Source organism: Pygocentrus nattereri, chromosome 17, assembly GCF_015220715.1.
Source record: "Pygocentrus nattereri isolate fPygNat1 chromosome 17, fPygNat1.pri, whole genome shotgun sequence".
Taxonomy (NCBI): Eukaryota; Metazoa; Chordata; class Actinopteri; order Characiformes; family Serrasalmidae; genus Pygocentrus; species Pygocentrus nattereri.
The window spans coordinates 35,503,613-35,527,966 of NC_051227.1; the positions used below are offsets into that span (position 1 = coordinate 35,503,613).

At 41.3% G+C, this 24,354-nt stretch overlaps 1 protein-coding gene across 3 annotated transcripts in view; it reads right to left on the minus strand.

Moving 5' to 3' along the window:
* arhgef12a (Rho guanine nucleotide exchange factor (GEF) 12a) overlaps window positions 1–24,354 on the minus strand; it is a 71,966-nt gene that overhangs the window by 4,996 nt on the left and 42,616 nt on the right. For all 3 annotated transcript variants that reach the window (XM_017713063.2, XM_017713062.2, XM_017713064.2), the window contains 27 exons: window positions 23,733–23,790; window positions 23,427–23,626; window positions 23,206–23,283; window positions 22,664–22,774; window positions 22,462–22,539; window positions 19,105–19,233; window positions 18,916–19,014; window positions 18,404–18,514; window positions 18,083–18,181; window positions 17,004–17,046; window positions 16,468–16,573; window positions 16,233–16,370; window positions 14,016–14,048; window positions 13,289–13,403; window positions 13,028–13,130; window positions 12,480–12,695; window positions 11,024–11,159; window positions 10,744–10,779; window positions 10,403–10,545; window positions 9,454–9,600; window positions 9,281–9,366; window positions 8,564–8,689; window positions 6,255–6,369; window positions 1,596–1,696; window positions 1,111–1,188; window positions 907–982; window positions 35–202 (listed from right to left, as the gene is read on the minus strand). In XM_017713063.2, the coding sequence (XP_017568552.2) occupies window positions 35–202; window positions 907–982; window positions 1,111–1,188; window positions 1,596–1,696; window positions 6,255–6,369; window positions 8,564–8,689; window positions 9,281–9,366; window positions 9,454–9,600; window positions 10,403–10,545; window positions 10,744–10,779; window positions 11,024–11,159; window positions 12,480–12,695; window positions 13,028–13,130; window positions 13,289–13,403; window positions 14,016–14,048; window positions 16,233–16,370; window positions 16,468–16,573; window positions 17,004–17,046; window positions 18,083–18,181; window positions 18,404–18,514; window positions 18,916–19,014; window positions 19,105–19,233; window positions 22,462–22,539; window positions 22,664–22,774; window positions 23,206–23,283; window positions 23,427–23,626; window positions 23,733–23,790 (2,929 nt within the window). The remainder of the gene's footprint in view (window positions 1–34; window positions 203–906; window positions 983–1,110; window positions 1,189–1,595; window positions 1,697–6,254; window positions 6,370–8,563; window positions 8,690–9,280; window positions 9,367–9,453; window positions 9,601–10,402; window positions 10,546–10,743; window positions 10,780–11,023; window positions 11,160–12,479; window positions 12,696–13,027; window positions 13,131–13,288; window positions 13,404–14,015; window positions 14,049–16,232; window positions 16,371–16,467; window positions 16,574–17,003; window positions 17,047–18,082; window positions 18,182–18,403; window positions 18,515–18,915; window positions 19,015–19,104; window positions 19,234–22,461; window positions 22,540–22,663; window positions 22,775–23,205; window positions 23,284–23,426; window positions 23,627–23,732; window positions 23,791–24,354) is intronic.

Here is a 24,354-nt window from a genome sequence, read left to right on the forward strand (position 1 = left end):
ACGTATTGAGTAGGTTTATCTCTGGAAAGCTCACCTGTGGCCACAGAACGGACCAGTACAGTGCTGAGCTTGATGACGGGACTGAAGATGTGCTGGGTGTCGACAGTGCCTGCCCGGTTCTTACTGTGGCATTTCAGAATTAGTCTCTCATCCTGCTTTTGCAACAGAACCAGGACGTCCTCCAGGAGCAGAGTGTATAACTCTGAATACACAAATACACACATCATCAGATAGACATTACTGTACTGTAGCGCACAAGATCATCTCTTTGCTTTTATTTATGTAAAATAGGGATGCACTGAAATTTTGGCCACTTTCGCTTTTCATGGTCTTTTTTTTTTTCTTTTAAGTTATTGGACAGTAAAATTGATTATTTCTGTTCATGGCAAGAGAGGATACACTACCTAAATGGTTCTTTCGTACAGGTTTGATAACATTTGAAAGCATGACGTCTACAGAATACAGCAAAAAACAACAGAAGCAGAAAGGCCCTGAAATCACGTTCATGCTAACTGTAGCCAGTTCTTTAAATTGTGAAAAATTCACAAACAACAGTATTAAAGTGCAAAGTATAATTAAAACAAATAAAGGAATTCACTGTCTTGTATGACCAACTGTTCTCTCTTGCCAAGGACATGTGATGTTGTGGCACATACATTAGCCAAAGTAAAGATAGATAGATGATAGATACTTTATTGATCCCGAAGGAAATTTAGGCAGCAACAACACAATACAGTAAGAAACATATTCAACATCTATTGAACACAGAAGAATAGAAAATATATAAGGGTATAAAGTTCATTTTATGTAAAACTGAATGTGTTTCTGAAATAACCTTATAAATGAACTTGCCTTGCCCTACAGCACAACGAATAGTGTGTACAGTAATCTCTCACGGTGACCTACCAACAGTTTTGTCTTTGTTCAACTTCCAGGTCAGCGGACCTTCGTGGATCAGCTTCCTCTTGGTTAGATCCAGGTTCTGATACAAACAGAACAGTTAGGTTACATTATGTGACCTAAAATGCACAATACAATACATAACAAGCTTGTCATTATTGCACATATACCCCAGCTATGATCCCAAGCTTGAGTTTTAGTATGGCAGACCTTAAATTCGGAGATGAGTGGATTCTCACTCTGCTTCAGTGAGGAGAGGTCCAGGCGTCTCTGGTAGTCCTCCAGCCGCTAAATAATACATACAACCACACAAACAAGAGATTTTACCAGTGACATCAGATGCACTCTGCATACTGAAAAGGTGTCATTGCCTCACCTTATGAAATGATCATGAAAAATGCATGGAATTTAAAAATAAGCTCAACAAAGAAAATAAAAAACAATAATGCATTCACTGGGACAACTGCACAAAGGTCTGAACAGTATGGGAATGCGAGAAGTCACTGAATTCCTTTAAAAAAAAAAAAGGTGATCTAAGAACAGATGCCCAGTTTCATTCAGAACAATGTCTGCTACAATTGGAAACCACAGCGGAGACACAACTCGGGGTTAATCTGAGGTTACAAACTGACTGTGTCATCATGTATCTGGTAGGTAAAGAGAGAATGGCAGCTTAATCAGGCCAAATTACTTACCTGTGTATTCTCTGACTCTTTCACTGCCTGGTTTACATGGTTCAAGATCTTCCGACAGCAATCAGCCGCCCTCCTCACCTTGTCTTTCTCCTGAATGTCATCTGCAGGCAAACAGACGCACACACACAGAAACACGAGATAGATGTGGTGTCCAAGAAGAAACAGGCCAGCCAAATGTCTCATATTTCCCTAGTGCATGAACAGATTGCTACAACAGAGTCCACTCCCAGGCTAAGACAAATAAGAGGGCATTAGCTCTCCTTAATTGCAGGATATATTTTATGTTCATTTTGGTTCTTTCGGAATGTCAAGCGAGCCAAGATTAAACGAGCTGGGCCAAATGCTCCAAAGCGTTCTCCCAAAACATACATTAGGCCATTTCTGAAAAATTTTTAAACGATAATCTCAGGGTCCAGCTGTAATTCGGTAACGGTTGGCTAACACCCAGTTGGCCCCCTGAATAAGCCTTCATTATTGTGAGCTGGGGTGGAAATGGCTGAGCCTCTACAGGCTGCTGCTTGGGCTGGGATGGGTCGGTAGCGTCCTCTGGCAGCCCTTGCTGAAGCCTCCACAGCAGGGCACATGGGCAGAACAGCACAGCAGCAGGCCAGAGGAAGGACGCAGCTTTCACTGTTGCTGATCTCACCACGTTAGACCATCAGAGGAGCACTCAGATCACACAGGGTGCGAGACTAGGTAAGAATGAGGAAGTGTATGTGCGCTCACGAGAGAGAGAGAAATATTATCACATGCATGTATGCTATGCTGGGAGAATGAACATATGAGCGCGCACTATATCAATGTTCAATACACATTTCTGCGTAAGAATGAGAGAGAGAGAGAGAGAGAGAGAGAGAGAGAGAGAGAGAGAGAGAGAGAGAGAGAGAGAGAGAGAGAGAATCATTAAATGCAAATACAGGTTAGGTTCCGAAAAAAAAACAAAAAAAACAAACACAGGTGTGGCTGCATTCACCTATACATTGCTACACATGTATAAGAGTGTAAAGCATATACATGCCATGTGTGTGTGTGACAGCAAAACTAAATGCTTATGTTTCAATGTATTCAACAGAATTTGCTACAAGCGAACTCTGCTGAGCCAATTAATGCCTTTAAACAATACTGCTTTTAATCTGAATGTGCTTACCTCCAGAGTTGGTAATTAATGAAGTACAAGTACTTTGGTACTGTACTTAAGCAATTTTTTAGGTATCTGTAATTGAGTATTTCTGTCAGCTACTACTTTTTACTTTTACTCACTAGATTTTAAAAGAAAAATCTGTACTTTTTACTCGCTTGGCTATTTTCACGTCTTACAGGCCCCAGCAGGGAGTACAAAAAAATAAAAATAAAATACGAAAACAGATGACAAGGAAATCTATAGAAAGTCACAACATCGAACCAGCGTTTAACATGGGTGATGCATCTGAAGAAAACTGCATCCATGACCTTGCTCAGTGCCAGAGTGGGTGATTGGGAGAGCTGAGAGAATTCCCATTGGGCCGGTAGTGTTTTTGGCTGGTTACCGTGAGCTAATGAATACTCACAGCACAAGAACTGCAAATGTTCCATCCAAGTGTATATCTGTAGTAATTTAGAGTTTAAATCAGCAGTTGCCATCTCAAGTGATACAACCCCAGCTTACTGACTGCAGTGGAGACTCATACAGTGGATAGAGACTACATGTAGCTGAAGTTAGCTTCATTTCCCCACTCCACATTAAATAATGTAGCATGTATCATTTCTGCTGTGGCAATATGCTTTATGCTAGGATGATTCGGTTTAGGTGTTCGAGATCGCTGTTATGTTTCGTCTTTGCACATCAGCTATTTGATTTACTTCTGCTTTTGTGTTGGAATATGTAGGGTACACCGATGTTGGGAATAGCCCAAATACTTTTACACTTCTACTTGAACAAAAAAAAAAAAAAAAAAATCTAAAATCATACTTCAACTTTTCCTCAAGTATTTTATTTTATTTTTTTAACTAAATTTAGGGACTTCTGTATTTCTGTCACCTCGGTTGACCTCTTCAGGAACAAAGGAAAGCAATAAAAGGTTCTTTTTTTCTACAGCAAACAGAATTTTGGAAGTAAAATGCTTACATTACTGCTGCTGAGAGCTGCTTCACTCGTGGAGCTGAGAAACTCATTGGCTGAGTGAAGTAATTTAGTTAATCAAAGTACTTAGCATTTACAAGCTATGATTTTGAATGAAAGCCGTATAAGATTCCATTCATTTTAGACTGGCTTGGGAGTGCCCTCTTGTGTCTGACAAACCTAGAAGACGTTAAAGAGTGGCCATTCTCCTGAAGTCAAATTCTATGACTGATCTCCAAATCAAAGGAAACAGAGGATTCGCAACTTTGTTCAGGCAGTGAGTCTTTTTTCACCCTATTGGCACACCACTTCATCCTTGTCATAGCTGCCAAAATCAAATTTCTAGGATGTGCCCTGAATAGTATGGTGTAAAAACACCAAAACAGACAACAGTGGCAGTCCTTGTCAGCTAAGATATCAAAACTGATAAGGCTGTAAGTTCCAATACTTTGGTGAGCTGTACAAGCTCGACTCAACCATCATTACCATAGCTGCGTAACGCTGCAACCAGTACTTCCAACAGAAAAGGAAAGTGAGACTTCGCGATGTGCAGTCAGTCAGGAAACTGTAATATTGTCTATTTTTGGTTTGCAGCCTGTATGTTAGACGAGTTAGCAACAACTAAGCACATCTGCATGCAATTCACCCCACTGCCACCGTCCACGCCATGCCTTTTGCACTTTTGGTTTATAACTGTTTATTGTGGGCTAGTTAGCCAGCTTGTTAACTGCTATGTTAGGCTCCTTGTCTAATTACAGCTGTAGATAAGTCAGGCATCTACATTTTTAGTACAGCACTGCACTCCCACAAGTATGTAATTCTTGATACTACACACTGGGATATAATTAGGGTCACATTTGTGTCATTACTGTTTATGGTTATTCAGCTAGTTCTCTAAATGCATTCATGGGTTTATTATTGCCACCAGTCCTCCGGACTAGCTTTGGTTATGCCCATTTTGCAAGGTAACGAACTGCCAAGGCCTGAAAAAAGGCCTTACTTCACTCAAGTATGTGAACACAAATGCTTTGAGCAATGGAAACTGTTCTGCATGCTGTTGTGCTTGCTGTTACTGTCTTAACTGACTGGCAGTTTGACAAGACTCCTAAAGAACTGCTTTCATAAATACAAAATTGATGCATAATTGCCTCCTCATTCCAATAAAACAAATTAATTGGCGTGCACCACACACTCTTCTACTGTTAATACATTTAGTAGTTGTGACTGTTGGAATAGCAGCAGACTCTTTTCACAGTTGCTCATCGCCTCCTTGAGTACTGAGTGTTCAACTGCCATAGTGACGTAAGAACACACATTTTTGTACAGTTTGAACAGCAGGACCAGGTGGTTTTAAAGCACTGCCCATGCACTGTCAATTGTGTTTGGGTACTTACTTTACATATACTTCTGGTCTAAGACCTCAGACCAAGACAATCAAATCATAATAAAGTTATGCTAGCAGTATTAATCAAACTAGTAGCAAATCATTGGTGTGGATGTAAGTTTAGTTAGCGTATAGCAAATTGGTTTAAAATCAGAGATAAAAACCAGACATCAAACTTAATTATGCTTATTATGTAATTATGCTGATTTCATTCAAATAAATTATTAAAGATTCTATTTATCAGTAAGAACAATCATAACACTACCAAAGCTTTAACAAATGTTTTGGTAGTGACAACTGTAGCTAATTTTGAGCATATCTCAAAAACACTAGTTAGTACATGACTACAAAAAAAATACAGCTTTGAACAGGTGTACTCACAAAAAAAAATTATATATATATATATATATATATATATATATATATATATATATATATATATATATATATATATTTTTTTTTTTTTTTTATTACAACACAAAGTTTACTTAATTGCAAAAAATGTGTTTCAGATGTAGCTAATGTTACACAATAAATTTCAGACTTTGAGAAACATTTACTTCAAAACAATGGGATCTAACTGTTCATCATGTGGCATACAGTCTCACTTCAGCTCTAAAATACAGGGGTGTGGTAAAAATAAAGCTTTGTTTTTGTTTTTTCTTGTTTTTGACGTGAAACCATGGGACAACATTTTTTGAAAAATGTTATTTTTAATTGGACTTCACTTTAAATGAAATAAAGATTTGGGAAAAAAAATATTTTCACAAGTTGAAATTTAGGGGTTTCGGGCAGCCACCTTCCAAAAGAAAGTACACTGTAAATGATGACTCTGTATATATTTAGCTTATTAATATCTCAAGTAATGATTTGCATTAAAGTGCATCAAATCTTAATCCTTGTAAGAATCTGAGGTTTGAGCATTTACATTTATGGCATTTGGCTGACGCTCTTATCCAGAGTGACTTACAGTTTGATCATTTTACACAGGTAGGCCAAGGCGGTGTTAGGAGTCTTGCCCAAGGACTCCTATTGGTATAGTGTAGGGAGCTTACCCAGGTGGGGGACTGAAACCCAGTCTACAGTGTAGAAGGCAGAGGTGTTAACCACTACACTAACCAACCAACGGTATAGTGTTCCATATATGAATTAAAACGTGTGTGACAGGTACTGGTACCGGTGTATTTGGCGATGTTCTCCAGCAGCAATGGGTACTTGGTGAGTCTCTGCATCTCAGCCGGAATGATGTCCTTCAGCTGCAGCCTCCGACACAACCGATTACTCTCCGCCTCCTGCCAACAGAACACACACAATGGCACTCAGGACAGCACATGCTAATGGACGACAAAACCCTACGCCAACCCACGTCACACCTCCTGCTCGGCCGAGTGCCTCTGGCATCTCATAATGAAACTTAAACGTGCTTCTTGTCCTTCACTCAAGGAGGACTCTTCTGTGAGTATGTCTCAGGGATACTTTCACTGGTGTAGCTGGCAAACAGTCAAAATGGCACTGGTAAAAGACACGCAGACCCCCTGTATTTAAAGCGGTCATTGTTAGTGATGCTCCTCTGAACAGTTATATAGGCAAAAAGTGATTCAGTGACAAAACGCACAGATGTATAAACACACTTTATGCATTTAACGTGTCATTTTGTACATCTCTATAAGAATGAAGGCGGTTTCTGGAATATTCAAGCAACAATTACCTTCTAGAATGAGTCACGCTCAGAGCTCCTTGGTAATGTTATAACCAATGTTAGTAACCGACATCGGCCCCTTTGTTCTGTAGCAAGGCTAACCACTAGAACGGAGCTCCTGGCATGGATCCTTTATCCTCAAGTTTAAAACAGGTTTCAAACATTTTTGGTCTTACCTATATGTAAAGGTGCTTTTCACAAGACAGAGCAATTTTTGACCTGTTGGGTGACATATGTCCACCTTAGTGCTATTTCTCTTTATCTTAGTTTTAAATTATTAGTGATTATTCTTTTACATAAATGGTTGCAACTGTAACAACTGCAATTTCCCTCTGGGATCAATAAAGAATTCTGATTCTGATTAACTGAAAGTTTGCTTTTTGTTGTTTGTTTATTTGAATCTGTTCAATTCTAATCTTAACGCTGACAAGCTGAACGTCCATGTACCATGGCATTTTGATTGGGGCTATCTGAGGTAATTTGTGGAAAGTACACAAATACATTATCCTGTGCAAATCAGCCAGTCGGATCAACTACAAATTACATTACCGGCTTACCACACCTCCTCAGATAAAACTAATCCAGCTTGGCTAAGACTTAAGATGTACATTTACACTTGGCAGCTTTCAACAAACATTTTTAAAGCATTTTAAAACAAACCCTGGTGTGATATTGTTAAAAGAAGCCACTCAAACTCTGGTGCAGAATAAATAAGTGGACTGAGACCAGTTTTCTCAGGGACTAACCTAAACCAATGTGGTTCTGTTAAAACATAAATGGACCATACATAGAATGAACTGTCCTCTTCTCTCTGTAGACATTCTTTGGTACGTGGAACAGATGACACTGTTTTGACATGCATGTAGCTCTGTGAGCTTTGAATCAGTATTTAATAATAGAACTCAGTTGTGTTTTTTAAATTAGGGTGCGGCACGCTCCAAATACTTATAAATACTCAATATACACTCATTTGACAGCGCACACACATACAAGTTGTAAGCCACTCAAGGCAGCATGTTACGGTCATTTTACTCCACTTCACACTGTGGCAAAATCGCAGAAACACACTGTTTCTCATGGCTTATAATACCATGATATGTCGACTTTTGTTTATAGCCATGCAATGTCAAATATGTCAGTGTGAACACTAACTGAACTAGAATAAAAAAGCATCAACGCATCATTTTCTGCCTTGGTCCAGACCAGTGGAACCAAACAAGTATAAATGCTTTCTAACACTCATTTTTGGATGAAGATGTAGAGCACGACAGATGGTATTATTGTGCTCTATCTATTGGCTTGCACCAGATTCATGAAGTCAAAGCTAATAAGCCAAAAGAGAAAACAGTGTTTTCTGCACAAGGCACAGAAGAATGAATTTGCATGTCAAGCAAAAAGATCCGTGTTTTTATTTTCCTTCCATATCAATTGAATAAAGCACTCTGCACAGCTCATTAAAACAGCTAGACAGAACAAGAACAAACATAATTTATTCACTATGCATGCTGCTCAAAACTAAATAACAAAAGGCATGTCTGAACCTGATCTATGCGTTGTGCAGAAACAAACTTTCTCTTGTTCCCCCATCAAGGTCAAACAACCTGGGTTGTTTCAGGTTTTCGCTTTCTCTACGATTTTCAGTCTCACATAGAAAAGAGCCCTGCTGTCTGTCCTAATACTCTCAGCTTCATAATGCACCAGGCATCTTTCACTCCGCTGACTCGTTCATTACAACCCACCAGGCTGGAACTGGAGCCGGACCCAGGGTCAGAGGGACTTCTACTCACCTGCATGAAGGTGATAAAACGTTGGTCCTTCTTCTGCCGGCTCTTGATGAGCTCCAGAGCGAAGGGCTGGTTGCTGCAAAAGGTTCCTACTGCCCGCTTCATCTTCTCCTCCTCTCCACCACTGAACTGGAAGAGAAAAGCAAGCCAGATGCAACAGAAGACATCACAATTCCAGGGGAGCACTGAGGGGTTGGTACCATGGTACAAAGGCATGGTTTTTCATTATTCAACCTCATTCAAGTATTTACTTAATTGGATATTTAAAAATGCATGCGTAATTTGTAATAAAGAAATAATGAAAAATGATTTGGTATCATCTTGTACGTTCTTGACTGAGTGTAATGAGATTAATCATTGCATTAAATACCTACATACAATTGGAATTACATTTGGAAATATATATATATAATAATATATATAATATATATAAAACATTTGTAGAGTGTAATCTGTGGCAAGCGATAAGTCAACATTAAACTCTGCTTTTCATTCATAATGACACAAAAACGATTCTCACTGGGATATTCAAACCCAGTTTGTCTAAAAAAAAAAAAAATAGCGGTTCAAATGATGGTCCCCATTCTTAGTTGCTACAGCTTAAATAATCTCATCCACCACCCACTACCCTCTCCTCTAGAGCAGGGAAGAGATGGGTTTGTCTGCAATCCCTCGTGTACTTTTCTGTCAACAACTCTAACTTGTTAAGATGTCACTTACCCAAGAGAGTAAATCATCCCCAATTTGGTCAACAACTGATGACTCATTTCTCTTGCGTATCCCGGCCATCTGCTCCGATATGGTCACTGAAATTTAGTACAGAAGATTATATGGAACTATTAGTCTCCATTCGTATAGAGTAAAACAATGATGTGCATTGTAAGCACACATACCATGGAGCTGGATGATCTCCTCGAGGTTGGTGAAGATGTTTTTGATGTCAGCAGGGGGCAGTATATTGTCTCGGGTCAGTTTTTGGTAGAAGACATTATCCAGGACTTTCAGCATGCGTACATGTGCACGCTCGGTGTACAACAGTTCTGTGGAGATCGATTCATAATATATAAAATAAATAAATTATATATAAAGTAAATATATGATCTCATCCTAAAAGGCTACCACTATCAGTTACATGGTCATCTAGTAATCTACTGGTTATTTTTCACAATTTATTTATTCAAGTTATGATTTTAAAGCAAGGCTAAACAATAAGAAATTAATAACAAACCATGCATAGGCTTTGCATAACCAGAAAGGCATTAAAATGTGTTATTAATAATTTACTGGAAAAAAGACCAAAGTCTCTAAAAAGGCTCCATTGTAAAATATAGAAAAACAGTACATGGCAAAAACAATACATGCAAATAAGGGTGCCCATCAGGCTCTTACAGTACAAGAGAGCAATTATTTACAGTGGTGACGAAAGACACTAGACATCTGAAGCATTGAAAGCCTCCAAAAGCTCACAAACACTATTTTAAGAAATGTGTTTTTTTTTCCAACAGTTTTGAGACACAATTTTTGGTTATATTTGTGCTAAAGACGCTTTGCCTCCTGGTTCAGATGACCAGTGTAAAGAAATCAGTCATCAGTTTTCTCCACAATGAACTGCTTTGAACGACTCTGCTGACATCAACAACTGAACTATGCAAAACATTTAGCAGAAGGTCCCTTTAACATCAGCAAATTGGCATCTAATCCCTGCTGATTATTTGATAAGCTACATTTTAAACCACTGTTTAAAGCAAATGAATCCTAAGAATGTGAGAATTCTCAATGCCTTTAAACTCAGTGTTCTCTTCACAATTAGGCATGCCCTACTGTTCTGCTGCAAGACACTACCGTTAATGACTTCCTGTCTCTTGATCTCATGAGGAGTCAGACCAGCCAGAACCTCCCGCCCCACCAGCTGCTGCCAGTTGGGTGGGTCCACATCAGAGTAAACGCCACCACCGCCATCATCCTCACTCAGCACCTCCTCCAGCCTGAGAGAGAAAGCAAAACAGACGAAGATGGAAAGGCACAGAGAATGAGAGGGAAAACGAGACTGAGAGAGAGATGATGATGAATCCCAGACCTGGAACTAATTACATTTGTTTATTGAGTATCTGACAGGAACGGTGTAGGTTCTTGAAAGATGAAACATTGAAACAGAATAGAAAAGAGCATGCATCAGCCAGTACCTCCTGCTCAGCTTAGGCGTTCCCACATCCAGGAGTCTGGAAAACAGTACAGATCTATTCATTCCTCTCACACAAACAGAATCAATCAAAGCCATCTGGTCAATTACGTCAATTTCACACACAGGACATCATGCAGTGTTTTCTGCCATGCAGTAAAGGAGTTTACACTTGCACAGAAGAATTGCAAATGCATGGTGGCATTAAATCAGCATCAGATGGACATGACTAAGCAAAGCTTTGACAGCAGTTCTGGAGCAGAGGGAGAATCCTGGCTGTGTACCTGTCACCATCTCTCTCCTCTTCCAGCTGCTCCAGGCTGTAGGGGATGTAATCACAGGGAGGGTAAGGGCCATCCAGGCCTTCTCCAGCTTGCACGCCATCAGCCAGTCGCAAAACCACTGAGGATGGGCTCCCACCTGGAGAAAACAATAATCATCTCAAGACCCTTACGGATGATGCCTGAAATTACAGTAGGGTGCACATGAGTACTCAAGTACCAGGTTAACCATTAACCATAAGTGCCAGTATTTAAAAACGCAGAAATCACTTTATCTGCATCACGGAAAGTTAGCAAGAAAATACACAGAACAACAACTGAATGAAATGGAAAAATAGATCTGTAAAGTGTGACAGCTTCGTTTTATTGCTAACTTGCTTTTTTATGATTGCAGGGTTCTATTCATTTATTTTCTTTTTATTTATATATATATATATATATATATATATATATATATATATATATATATATATATATATTTATTTATTAGTAGTAGTAGTAGTATTTATTTATTTTTTTATAAAATGCTATTCAATGGGATCCTGCCCAATTCGGGGCTGCACTGCAAAGCCTGCTGAGTTTCTTTAAATCTGATGAGTAATGTGGGAAAGTAGAGGAAAACAAGATTTGTTTAATCACATTATTTTGAAAACTTTTAGTTGCCTCTTGCCAGTGTGCAAGGGGGTGACCAAGTTTGAGATTAATAATGGATTCTTCGAGTACTTTAAGCCACTCAACAAATGATGTATACAACAATAACCACTAAGCTCTGCTGTACTCGTCTTACTGCTGGTGAAACACAAATGAGTTTCTTTCCACTCTAGATAGATACTTCTCCAGTCAGCATGGTTATTGTGATAAAAAAGAAACAAAACAAAAAACAACAAAATAAAGGCAAAAAGTTTTTTCAAATGGATTTCCTGTTTTTGTATATTTTAATAATAGATTTCATCTAATTTTATTGAATATTCATTGCAGCTTTAAATGTTAATGCATTGCATTGAGAAGGCTACTCTAGATTGGTCTAGATCCCTGTGGTCATTATATGCCGTCATCTGTAAATTTTGGTACAGTCATTATTGCACTGCATCTCTCATCTCAGGTTATAGATATTATCACAGACTGTTGTATTTTTTGTATTTGTACATATACCTGTAGATAGGATGTGGTCTATTTATTCTTGTTATGTCTACACTCATTCACGGTTACTGTATAGTGTTGTGTACATGTCCTTCGGGATCAATAAAGTATCTATCTCTCTATCTATCTCCATCTCCTGCATTACACATTTTTGTGATTTCTCTGACATAACATACATGGTTCAGTTCAAGAAGGACTGGATCCTGAACTAATCATATGACTCAGGTGCAGGTAAAAAAGTGAATGAAATGAATGAAATAGTAGTGCTCACATCCCAAGTATTATTCTACTGATTTGGAATAAGAGGTGCAGTATTTACCACAGTCTGGATCTCTGAAGGATGTGTCTGAGGCAGGGCTGTAGGGGGCACTGCCTGGGGATGCAGCAATGACTGCAGTATTCTGAATAAGGTCTGAGCCCTCACTCGATTGGCTGCCACGCAAACGCACACCATCTACTGGCTCACACATTCCAATCACTGGCTGGGATAGCTGCTTCTGAGGCCTCTGCTTGCTACCGTCCACAGAACGCCCTGCTGCTTACCAAACACAACATAAACACAAAAACTGAAAATTCTGCCTCTGAGTGTTTTCTAATACACCTCAAAAAACAAATCATCTTGTTAGCAAGCTGTGTTAGAGCAGGGAACACAATCAAATGTGCAGGGGGGCACTGTTCTAGAGCCAATGGGGGAACTACCACTAAAGAGGATTTCTGAACCTGTCAAAGCAGACATCAAGGCTCTAACATAAAGATTAGATAACAACAACAAAAAGATGAACCAGAAAGTACTTTAGACCAAGTTGCATTACGCCTTTACGCATTTAAGCAAGTTGTCTGAGAGAATGGCTGCACTGTCAGGATTACCGAATGGAGCATCAATGCGGATGGGCCGGAATGACGGTCCCAAGATGTTAAAACGGGGCTTCTTCACCTTCTCCTCTCCCTCTTTCTCTGGCTTGCTGCTTTTCTGCACAGATCCAGGAAAAAAGAAAAAGAGTGCTGCTTCAGTCGATCGCCATGAAATCAAGAATCGAGAAACCAAGCGTAACAACTAAAATGGGGCAAGAAGGGAAAACAGAGAGACAGAAAAAACAAACAAACAAACAAAAAAACAAAACAATGTACCTTAATTTTGGGGAGGAAATTGATGCGCACACGCTTGGACTCCAGGTTGCGTTGCTCCTTGCTCCTCACACCAAGGTGCTTCATGTAGGTGAAAACTACATACTGTATTGTATTGCTGGAAGGAATCAAAGGAGCCCTTTTCAGAATACGTCCTCATTTATCTCCTCTTACTATTCAACAATTCCGAAAAAAAAAGAGGCCCAGTGTGGCAAACCCAGTTGAATCCGAAGCATGCTGATGTGGAGTTTCCTCATTTAGCCTGCGCACTCCGTTAGTATTACGCCTGTTGAGCATTGCTGGCTCCATGTGGCCATCTCCTTCTGCTCCACAACACTCCTGTCTTACTGTGCCTTCTGCCATATGTCACAATCTCACTCTCTGCTCCTCTCTCTTGCCCTGCACGTGTCCTGTACATTCATAAATCATATGGACTACGGTGGAGCCAGATGGCAGCTCAAATATGTTTGCCTAGATTGTTCTAAATGAGCAGGCAGAGAGGCAGTGAGTCTGGAGCTATTGCTGAGCCGTTCAGCTAAGTTGTGCTTTGCTTACTATGCTTGTGTTTTGCCCAAAGCTAGAACATCGACACCTCTGCCTTAAGCTGCTTACTCCAGATTTGAAATTTTCATACATATTTGTTTATAGTTTATGGTGTTTGACATAGTGTTATCGTAAATGAATTTGGGCAGTGCTTGTGCAGGAAAGACATGAAAGAGGTTATGCTCACCACTTCTCTTCTTCTGAGGCTTGTGAAGTCAACCTATTGCAGAACACAGAGAGGTGAAAATGAACAGTGTTTAAGCAGGACCTCTAAACTGTGGTAGGCTGGCTGGACAACATTGCGAAAAATGGAAATATGATACAAGATATTTTCATATGTACATTTTTTAAGGTTTGAAGTTAGAATAGGCACAGTGCAGCTAAATTTAAGACAGCTTTGGGAGTAGGGATAGGCAATATGACTATTTTTCACCATCAAGGAAACCTCCATCACAATACACTTTGACATTGTCAGTACTTAAACACTGATTAACAGCATGTTTCATTACAAACAGGGGACAACTAGTCCTATTCCTTCATTTACTGTAGCACAGTAAAATCTGAGATTTGATAGTAATTTTTTTTTATATGGCACTATTGGGGATTTTTTTTCTTCCACCTTGTCAAACCTCTGAAATAAACTATATAAACTGTGTATATATTAGGGGTGGGGATCTCTTGGCACCTCATGATTCAATTACAATTCAGAGGGCCACGATGCAATTACAAAACGATTATTGTTGCATCTTTTTTTTCTATACAGGATCTCTTTTTCTCACTTTTTGACGACTTGGTACTTTTAAAGTAAAGTGTTTGTAAAGATCTATAATGAATTTACTTCCAATATCTTTTATTAATAAAACAAATGGAAGTGATGTGGCAAGTGAACTGCAATAAAATGCGCTGTTAGGGTGAAATAACATCCAGTGATAATGGATGTCCACGCAGCACATTACAGCCGTCCTGCCCGTTTTCATTATTGATTTTATAACTCCGGGTTTGTTCTCGTTGTAGAGAGTCAGGGGTCACTGTGTCAGTAAAATGTCTGCGAGACGGGATGTGTGTAACACATTCTCTCCTGGCTAATAGCTACGAAAAGGCAAAGAGAGATTTAGACCAATATTTGGAGACTTGTTTGCATTTATAAGCACCTTAAGTTGGTTTCCTGGAACATTAAATCTGTTTAACCCATTCCACCTTAAATAGTGCTGCATTTACATTCTGTACTTCGGGCAGAATTTAAGGTGAAACGGAAATTTTACAATAAGCTGCTGTGCTTCTGAGGGAAAGGTTTAAGGTTGGAGACGGGAGGAAAGCGGCTGTAGCTGAGCTGAAGCTTAAAGCAGAGCAAAGTAAGTCCGTGTTTTGGTTCAGATTTTGTAGCCTATACTAGGACATCAGCACACAGACACACCGGACATTAAAATGCTGTGGCTCCCAAGGTGGTTTGACTTTTGTTGAATTGACAAAATGTCTCTTCTAAACATTTGGGTTGTGACTCCTGATCTAACCTGGCTTTAAAGCAGAGCCGATCGGATTTCTCGCTCATCCAGCTGTGTTTTTGTTGTGTGCCGCCACAGACTGTCCGGGTGCTGGGCTTACCCACTTCCGTTCCGCCAACATTAGGTTATAAATTAAAATTCAGAAAACCGATTTGACATTTGTGAATTGAATAGCTCATGTCCGCATCGTGATGCATCTAAGAATCGTTGTTTTTTTCCACATCCCCAACATTATATATATATATATATATATATATATATATATATATATATAATATATTCTCAGGGATTCTTAGATGCATCGCGATGTGGACATGAGCGTAAATAAATAAATAAATAAAACTGGAACTGTTGGTGCTAAAAATTTATAATGAGAATGAATGTGAAAGAAATGACAGTCATTATCATTTTTACCACGATTAACGCATTTTCATTGTTTGATCCTTCAAACCTTTGATAATTCCACCCTGAAGCCCCGCTGGTCTCACGCCGTTCCTATGCATCATTTTCATTCAAACAGAACTTTTAAATGACAAAGATCCATTGATGGCTTTGATTTCATAAAATCAAAATTATTCTGAAACACGGTATAACACAGCGGTGTGACAATCATGAAGAAGTTGGAACATGCATTCAGTGCTGCTCTCCCTGGACATCACAAACTGAGAGTCCTAATTGCGATACATGTAAAAATGTGTATCGTGGAAATGTCTTCAAGGATCATGATATTATATTGCCCACCCTATCTAAGCTGCTTTAAAAAAAACATGCAGTTTGCCAGTGTTCTTGAAGTCTGAAAACACCCATGTTAAGCTCAGAAAAAAATTATAAATAATAATTTATGATGATATATTGTCATATCGCCTGCCCCTGATCTGACAAAGACCAAAAGTGAGCCTTACAAGACGTCATCTATTTTTGAGAGGATGTTCTCGGCGCAGAATCTTTCCCTCTCCAGAGCAGCGCTGTCTCTAATTTGTTCAGCGTCCAGATGAGCCAGTTCCAAATCAGCCAGGGTCAGTCCCATATTACGCTTCTGTCTGCATGACAACACACATGCACAATTTGAAGTGCCTTCATTGCTGAAGGAGTAACGTAGGCCATTCGGTAAGCTAATATTATTGCCTGCAATCTCACCTAAAGTCCTCCAGAATCTTCAGAACTTCAGGAAGAAGTGCATCCTGCATTGTCTGAACAAACTGTCTGTGCAAGTCCTCAGGAATCAGCTCTGGCCTCCGCCGTTCTATGGACAGTGCACACAAACAGAGTCTCAACCATAGTGTAAACTCACCATTTGGTCTCCTTTTATAAGCACATGTCCCATGCTTCCAACTTGCGTAGCATGCAAAGAGAAGTCTGAATGAGCAAGTACTTCACGGACTAACATGGTAATTATGCGGACAGCAAGACCCAGTACAATTACGGCTCTTCCACGGAGGGCTGAAAATGATTACTTAGTCCGCAGTTTTAAGAAATACACAAATGCACAAGCTCTGAATGCATAATAGGAAAAGCTGCAGGGTAGGGAACAATCTCTTAGTGGCAAGAGACGCTTCAAGAACTTATTACAAAAAAGTAACTCACAACTCGAAAACAACTAATTACAACTGCAATCTACAATGTTTATTATTCCACACATATTAAAAGAATTTGTAGTCTCAGTGCAAGCTTACCAAGTTCAGAAGAGATGGATTCGGGCACAGTTACTTTTAAGTTCTGTTAAACAAAAAAGTTGAGATTAACAGGGAAAATGGCTTATATTAAATAATTAATCTGCATTGTGATGTGATACAGCTATAAAACGTCAGCAGAAGCAAGCACAGTATATTAATTCGGAAGCCCTACAGCCAAGAACAATCACAAAAGAGGTGCGCCAAATCCAACTAAACAAACCATGCTTAAGAGTGATTAATACTAGATACAAATGAACTCGGAGTGTTTGAGGGATTGTGGGTGGAAGTTATTAGAGCTTGAACTATTTGTCTGGCTATTTACATCAGGATTTGCTCAAATATTTGTTGTGCTTGGGCCTCTAATAGATTTTGGTCTGCTTAAGTTATTGCGAAATTAAACTTGATGCATAACTGACAATTAGATTATTTCTTTTGATTTAGTTTATTACAATCTAAGGACGATTGTCATTGTTTCTGCTAGGTAACTAAACAGAGTGCAAATCACTGCTGTCCCCCTAAAAAACAAACAAAAAAATCATCTTTACTTTCAACAAAAGTTAATCAGGTCCTATTTGACCCGGAAACAGTTTATTCCAAGCAATTTAGGACCTTTTGTAATGGCCCGTTCATCATTACTTTTCACACAATGTAAAGGTCATCTGCTGTGCTCAAATTATGTAGAAAATTAAGTGTGGAAAAAGAAAAAGGAAAAAAAAAAAGACATTTTTGTTGTTTTATTCTGTTTCTGACTGGTGGCGGTCTAAAGTCGGGTTTGCTATCATAAGTTGGTTCTGTGATCGGGTCAGACTTGGGCAGAATGTTCTTAAGTTACATCTAAAGTCAGTTTAATGTAAATTTCATGTCAGATTAAAGCTCTAAAAGCATTGGGAAAAAATGGATCTAACTTCTCAGAGAGTAATGCAGGACGCTCGCACACACACACCCCCACACCTCAGGACAAAAGCTACACACACGTGGGGACTGGCCTTTGCTCAGACTTGCCTCACTCAGGTATCAATACATAAGCTGTGAAGATGAGAACAGACAAGAGCAGAGATGTGAAAATGAGCTCTACTCACAGCCCCTCGGTCAATGAACAAGGTGAGAAAGTCCAAGAAGATGCGGCGCGTTTCTTTGGAGTTGGCTTGCTTGTAGAGGTCAGCATAAAGGTAGCAAAGCTGAAAAAGAGAATATTAACACAAAATCAGAAACTAGTGTAAATTTGTTTCTTAAATCAGATCTTTTGAGATGACTGTCTGCACTGTTCTTTGCAAGTAATCAGATCAGATCGCTGTGTCCAGACATCGCAAGTCTATCTACATGAGTTGCTGTGGTAAGAACGTAGGTGTCAGTAACTATGTAGCTGTGCTGGTGACGTGGATTTCAAACAGGATTCTTACCACAGGAGCAGGTTCGAACTGAGAGACCACATGGTGCAAGAAGGCTGCCAGGTGGGCGGGCCGGGACTTCAGCAGTTCCATACTCTGGAAACAACTGCACTGGCCATTCAACTGGAACAAGAGATGAAAATGAACAAATTACATCTACTCTCGTTGCAGAGTATATTTTTCCTAAGTGATACTGTTTTAAGTATAGTTAAATCAAAATAATTTCACTTAGTTGAAATAAAGTCAAGTATAATTCAACTCTCTCTTTTAAATTTAATTTTAAAATTAAAGTGTTACAAAAATCACAGACTTTATTTAATTAGTTACCTAATTTTAACTAAACAGCTACTGTGCTCTTTTACTATTTTCTTTGCTTTGTTGTATTAGAAAAATAAGTGCAAGAGCTCATTATTAAAACTAAACCTGTTACTCAAGTTTTGTTGCAAGTGTCTGTTAGCTAGATAATTTAGCTCATTTAAGTTAGCAGTCAGTGCAAGGTAATGGTTTAGAAAAAGTGAAACTACCTGCTCCTGCTCTGAATCGAAGTAGTCATCCTCAGCACCGATGATCTGAGAGGCCATGCGGAAGGAAGGACTCCCCACAGTAGAATGGAGGTGGGAGTCCTGTGAAAGGAACAGAGACATGAGCATGCTGGACTGTGAGCAGCCCAGAGAAAGGGAGAGATTGCATGATTGTGAGTTGTAGCATCTGACCAGGTCAGAAGTGTCCTCTGTCTCAGGCGAAGGGCAGGAGTTGAGGCTATCACGAGGTGTGCTCCTTGGACTGCTGGAGTCTCTTTGACAAATGCTCTCCGGTGAGGCTGGGTTGTAGCTACGCAGGACCTGGCAAACAGAAATAGCCATGCTAAAGCATAGTTATAGCAATTATACATCAAACAAAGAAGAATTACGGCACTGAATCCTAATTCCAGTCCAAGGTCTCTCAAACTGTGCACATTTATGCTTTCCTTGCTCATTAACCAACTAACAACCCCCTTCGTGTGCTGGATCAGGTGCGTTTGAGTAGAGAAAACACAAAATTTCTGCAGAGCATCGCGTCCTGAAAGCTCGGTTTTGGAACAATGAACTTAGATAGTGTCTTGTACACCATCATCATCATCGTTAACCGCTTAATCCAGATAGGGTCGCGGTAGCAGTTGGGAGGGCAGAGAATCCCAGATAACCCTGTCCCCCACAACTTCCTCCAGCTCATTCCTAGGGAGCCCCAGCAGTTCCCGGGCCAACTTGGAGATGTAATCCCTCCAGCGGGTCCTAGGACGACCCTGGGGTCTTATCCCGGTAGGCCGTGCCTGGTACACTCCCACTGGGAGGCGTCCAGGGGGCATCTGAATCAGATGCCCACCTCAGCTGTGCTCCTCTGAAGGCGGAGGAGTAGCGGCTCTACTATCAAACAGAGCGTAGCCCGCCACCCTGCGAAGAAAGCTAATTTCCGCTACTTGTATTTGCGATCTCATTCTTTCGGTCATTACCCACAGCTCATGACCATAGGTGAGGGTCAGGATGTAGACCGACCGGTAAACAGAGAGCTTTGCCTTATGGCTCAGCTCCCTCTTCACCACTACAGTCCGGTACAGTGACCGCATTGGCTGCAGGCTGGGACAGGCGGATTCCCTCTTCCCATCACTCGTGAACAAGACCCCAAGATACTTAAACTCCTTCACCTGGGGCAGGTCCTTTCCCCTTACCTGGAGTGGGCATGCCATCCTATTCCAGGCTAAGACCATGGACTCAGATTTGGAGGTGCTGATCCGCATACCAACCGCTTTACACTCAGCTGCAAACCGCTCCAGTGAGCGCTGGAGGCATCCATGTGATTCAGCCAAAAGAACAACATCGTCTGCAAACAGCAGAGACGCCACCCTCCGGCCTCCACACATAATGCCCTCCTGACCTTGGCTACGCCTTGACAACCTGTCCATGAATATCACGAACAGGAGTGGAGACGGCACAACCCTGCCGGAGACCAACGCTAACACTGAAAGGGTCCGACTTAATGCTGAGAATATACGAACACAGCTCTCACTCTGGGAGTACAGCGATCAAATGGCCAGGAGTAGTAGCCCCAGTACCCCATACTCCAGGAGGACCTACCACAAGATATCTCGGGGAACCCGGTTGTAAGCCTCCAAATTCACAGAACACATGTAGACTGGGTTAGCAAAATCCCATGTCCCCTCAGCAATCCGTGAGAGGGTGAAAAGCTGCTCCATTGTTCCACGGCTGGGACAGAATCCATACTGTTCCTCCTCAATCTGAGTTTCAACTATCGGTCGGAGTCTCCTTTCCAGCACCTTGGAATAGATTTTCCCAGGGAAGCTGAGCAGTGCGATACCCCAATAGTTGGCACACACCCTCTGGTCCCCTTTTTTAAAAATGGGGACCACCACCCCGGTCTGCCAGTCCAAGGGTACCGTTCCTGACGCAATATTTCAGAGGCGCGTCAGCCATGACGAATCTCATCCACCCCCCGTGCCTTGCCACTGAAGAGCTTGCCAACTACCTCAGTGACCTCCACCGGGGAAATGGAGCTTGACACGCCAGAGACCTCCAGCCCTTACTCCTGTGAGGGAGGTATGTCTCCCAGATTAAGGAGTTCTTCAAAGAGCTCCTTCCACAGAGCGACAATATCCTCATTTGAAGTCAGGGTTTCTCCACCCTTGCCAAATACAGCTTGGTCACAGCCACTCCGACCACTGGACTGTCGTCGGACAGTTGTCCAAAACCTCTTTGAAGCCAACTGAAAGTCTTTTTCCGTGGCTTCGCCAAACTCCTCCCACGCCCTGGATTTTGCTGCTGCCACCTTTTTCGCCTGTCAGTACCTCTCTGCTGAGTCAGGAGTCTATCCAGTCCATAAAGGCCTCTTCAGCTGGTGTCCACCAGGGACTTCTTGGGTTACCGCCCCAACAGGCACCCACAACCTTTTGGCCACAGCTATGTCTGGCAGCTTCCACAATGGAGGTTTTGAACATGTCCCCTACCCCCACCGGGACATGAGAAAAGCTGAGGTGGGAGTTGAAATCATTCTGAACAGGGGCCTCCGACAGTCGTTCCCAGCACACCCTCACTATTCGCTTGGGCCTACTGGGTCTGACCATCAGTTTTCCTTGCCATCTGAACTAACTCACCACCAGATGGTGATCAGTTGACAGCTCAGCACCTCTCTTTACCCAAGTGTCCAGAACTTAGGTTCCCAAGTCAGATGAAATGATAAACAAAGTCGACCATTGACCTCTGACCCAAGGAGCTCTGGTACCATGTACACTTATGAACATCCCATCCTTGCGTTCAAACTTTGTGTTCGTTATGGACAATCCATGCCTGGCATCGAAGTCCAATAACAATTCACCATTCAGGTTTAGATCAGGCAGGCCATTCTTCCCAATCACGCCTCTCCAGGTCTCCCAGTCATTGTCAACATGAGCATTGAAGTCCCCCAGTAAGACTATGGAGTCTGTAGGCTGGACCCTTTCCAGAACCCCGCTCACTCGCTCCAAGAAGGCCAAATACTCTGACCTGTTGTTTGGTGCATAGGCACACACAACAGTCAGAGTTCTCCTCTCTGCGATTTTAATTCGCATTTAGGCGGCCCAATCGTCCACCAGGATAAACTCCAACTGCACGGCCGCCAGCCGGGGGCTCGCGAGTATCCCCACTCCCGCCTGGCTCCTCACCCCCTGTGCAACCCCTGAGTAGGAGAGGGACCAACCCCATCAATGAATTTGGTCCCAGGCGACACTGTGGGTGGAGGCGAGCCCAACTATATCTAGTTGGTACCTCTCAACCTCCCGCACGCGGAGCTTGTGGGCTCCTTCCACCCCAGTGAGGTTACATTCCACGTGCCAAGAGCCAGTTTCTGCCGCAAGGGCCTAGGCCGCCAAGGGCCCCCCTGCAATCTCCCACTGCCTGTGCAGCGCTCCCCCATGCTGGACCTTGCGGGTGGTGGGCCCACATGATCCTCTTGTACACAGAGTTTTATAAATGAATGGTGATCTATAATGGATTAGTATTCACAGTAGCCAAGTATTGCCGCATAGTAACGTATGGCCTTACAGAGCTCCAGAACCCATCTGAGCTGGTCTGGTCAACGTCCAATACACCATCCTCACCGTTCCCTATTTGCAGGCCATCCTGGAAGACATTTTTACTGTCAAAACATAGACAACATCTACAAAGTATGCAGACAGAAAATAGCAGTATGTAGAGCAATAATATTGCTGGAGCACAATATCTGTAATACTGCGGGAAAGCATACCTGTGTTGCTTTGTTGAGCTGACTCTGGAGCTGTGAGATGTGTTTTTTGGCTTCCTGGATGGCCCTCAGCAGTTTGGGTGTGGGGTTCCTGCTGTATTCCTCCTTCATCTCCTACAGAAATATTAAAAGGTTAGAAAGGCTAGTAGGATGACACCCTTAAAATACTAGAAATGTGTATAGATTGTGTACTTCAAACATATTTAAAAAAAAATTAAAATGTAAACTAAAACACAACTAAAAAACATCCTGAGAAACTCAATGAGACATAGCAGCTCATTTATTATTCACACACACTGTGGACTCATGAGGAGCTTACTAAAAGACATGCTGCTTCTGATCTACTACACTTTAGCTACCAGCTAGTCAGCGATATCTGCAGAGATAAAACTGTGAGCTGTGTGGATACATACAGTTCTTTGATATAAGGCAGCAGAGTAGCTGCTGAACTAGGTTGAAAGGCAAAAGCAAAACAAGTACGAGTTTCTGCTCAAGATTCAAGATTATCAAACTTGACTCTAAACAATCACTGGCAGCATCCTAACCTGTAACTCCTGATGCTCTTTGGCCAGCATCCTCTGTAAGATGTCTGCTTTTAAGCTGTGCACAATGTTGTTCTCCTCCTGAAGACCCAGCAAGCCATTCATGATTGGGTAGAAGGTACAAAAATTGACACGGAGGAGTAGATGAGTCAGGCAAATGGGTGATCAAAAAAAGATAGAAAAAAGAGCATTCTCTATATTAAAAAGGAGAGTGAAGTTCTTACCCATGTTACAAGTGGAGAGGAGGCACGCTTTGTAGCTTTGTACTCCAGGTTGCATGCACTTTGCCTTGGAGAGTGAGGGGACATGGTTGAAGATGCTCCATGACCCTCTAACGGCCCTAGGTTCAAATCAACCTCCGAAAGAGGGATCTGGGGTAACCCAGGGGGTCGTCCCAGTACCGTGAGGGCCACGTAGGAACCCGCTATAGGGCAAGAAGACTTGAGATGTAAACGTATATCACTAGTGTGTTGTTTGCGAAGTATAAAAAGCTATTTCTACATTTCAGACAAAGAGATTTTTAAACTCACATTTGATTAACTTCACTACTTCCACGTGGTTTGAATGTGTCACCAGGGTCCCATTAACCTTAAATAGAGAGAGAGAGAAAAAAAAAAGACCAGGTCAACAAAAGTAAAACTGGCCTGCACGCCCTTTAATCACGTGTTACAGGCCCTCCTCTGAGAGGATGAGACACGTAGGTAAACATTAACAGCATACACAGCTACAGCCACAGCACGCCAGAAACTGCAACATACCTATTAAAAAAACATTACCTGAACGTCTTTTACAAGATTCACATGTTCATGTATAGCTGTGTGTACAGCTGTATAGTAGTAAACTCGTTAGCTTGATGCTAACATAATATGGGAAAAGCCTCTGACCAGCTAACAGAAATGAGCATATGCTACTTAGACTATTTCAGGGCCAAACACAAACAAGCTGAGGTACAGAGGGGAAAGTGTAGGCAGATTTGTAGGCCAGTTCTGAGCCCCAATGCAGCCAAACCTTTATTCAAATATAATCTAATATAAGAAATATATGTTTTATGTAAATACATGTCTTACTCATTAATTACAGAGACTTCAATGCAATGTGGTTGGGATATACCTAGGATATAGGAGTGCATAATGAAACTTTGCTGCCACCAGC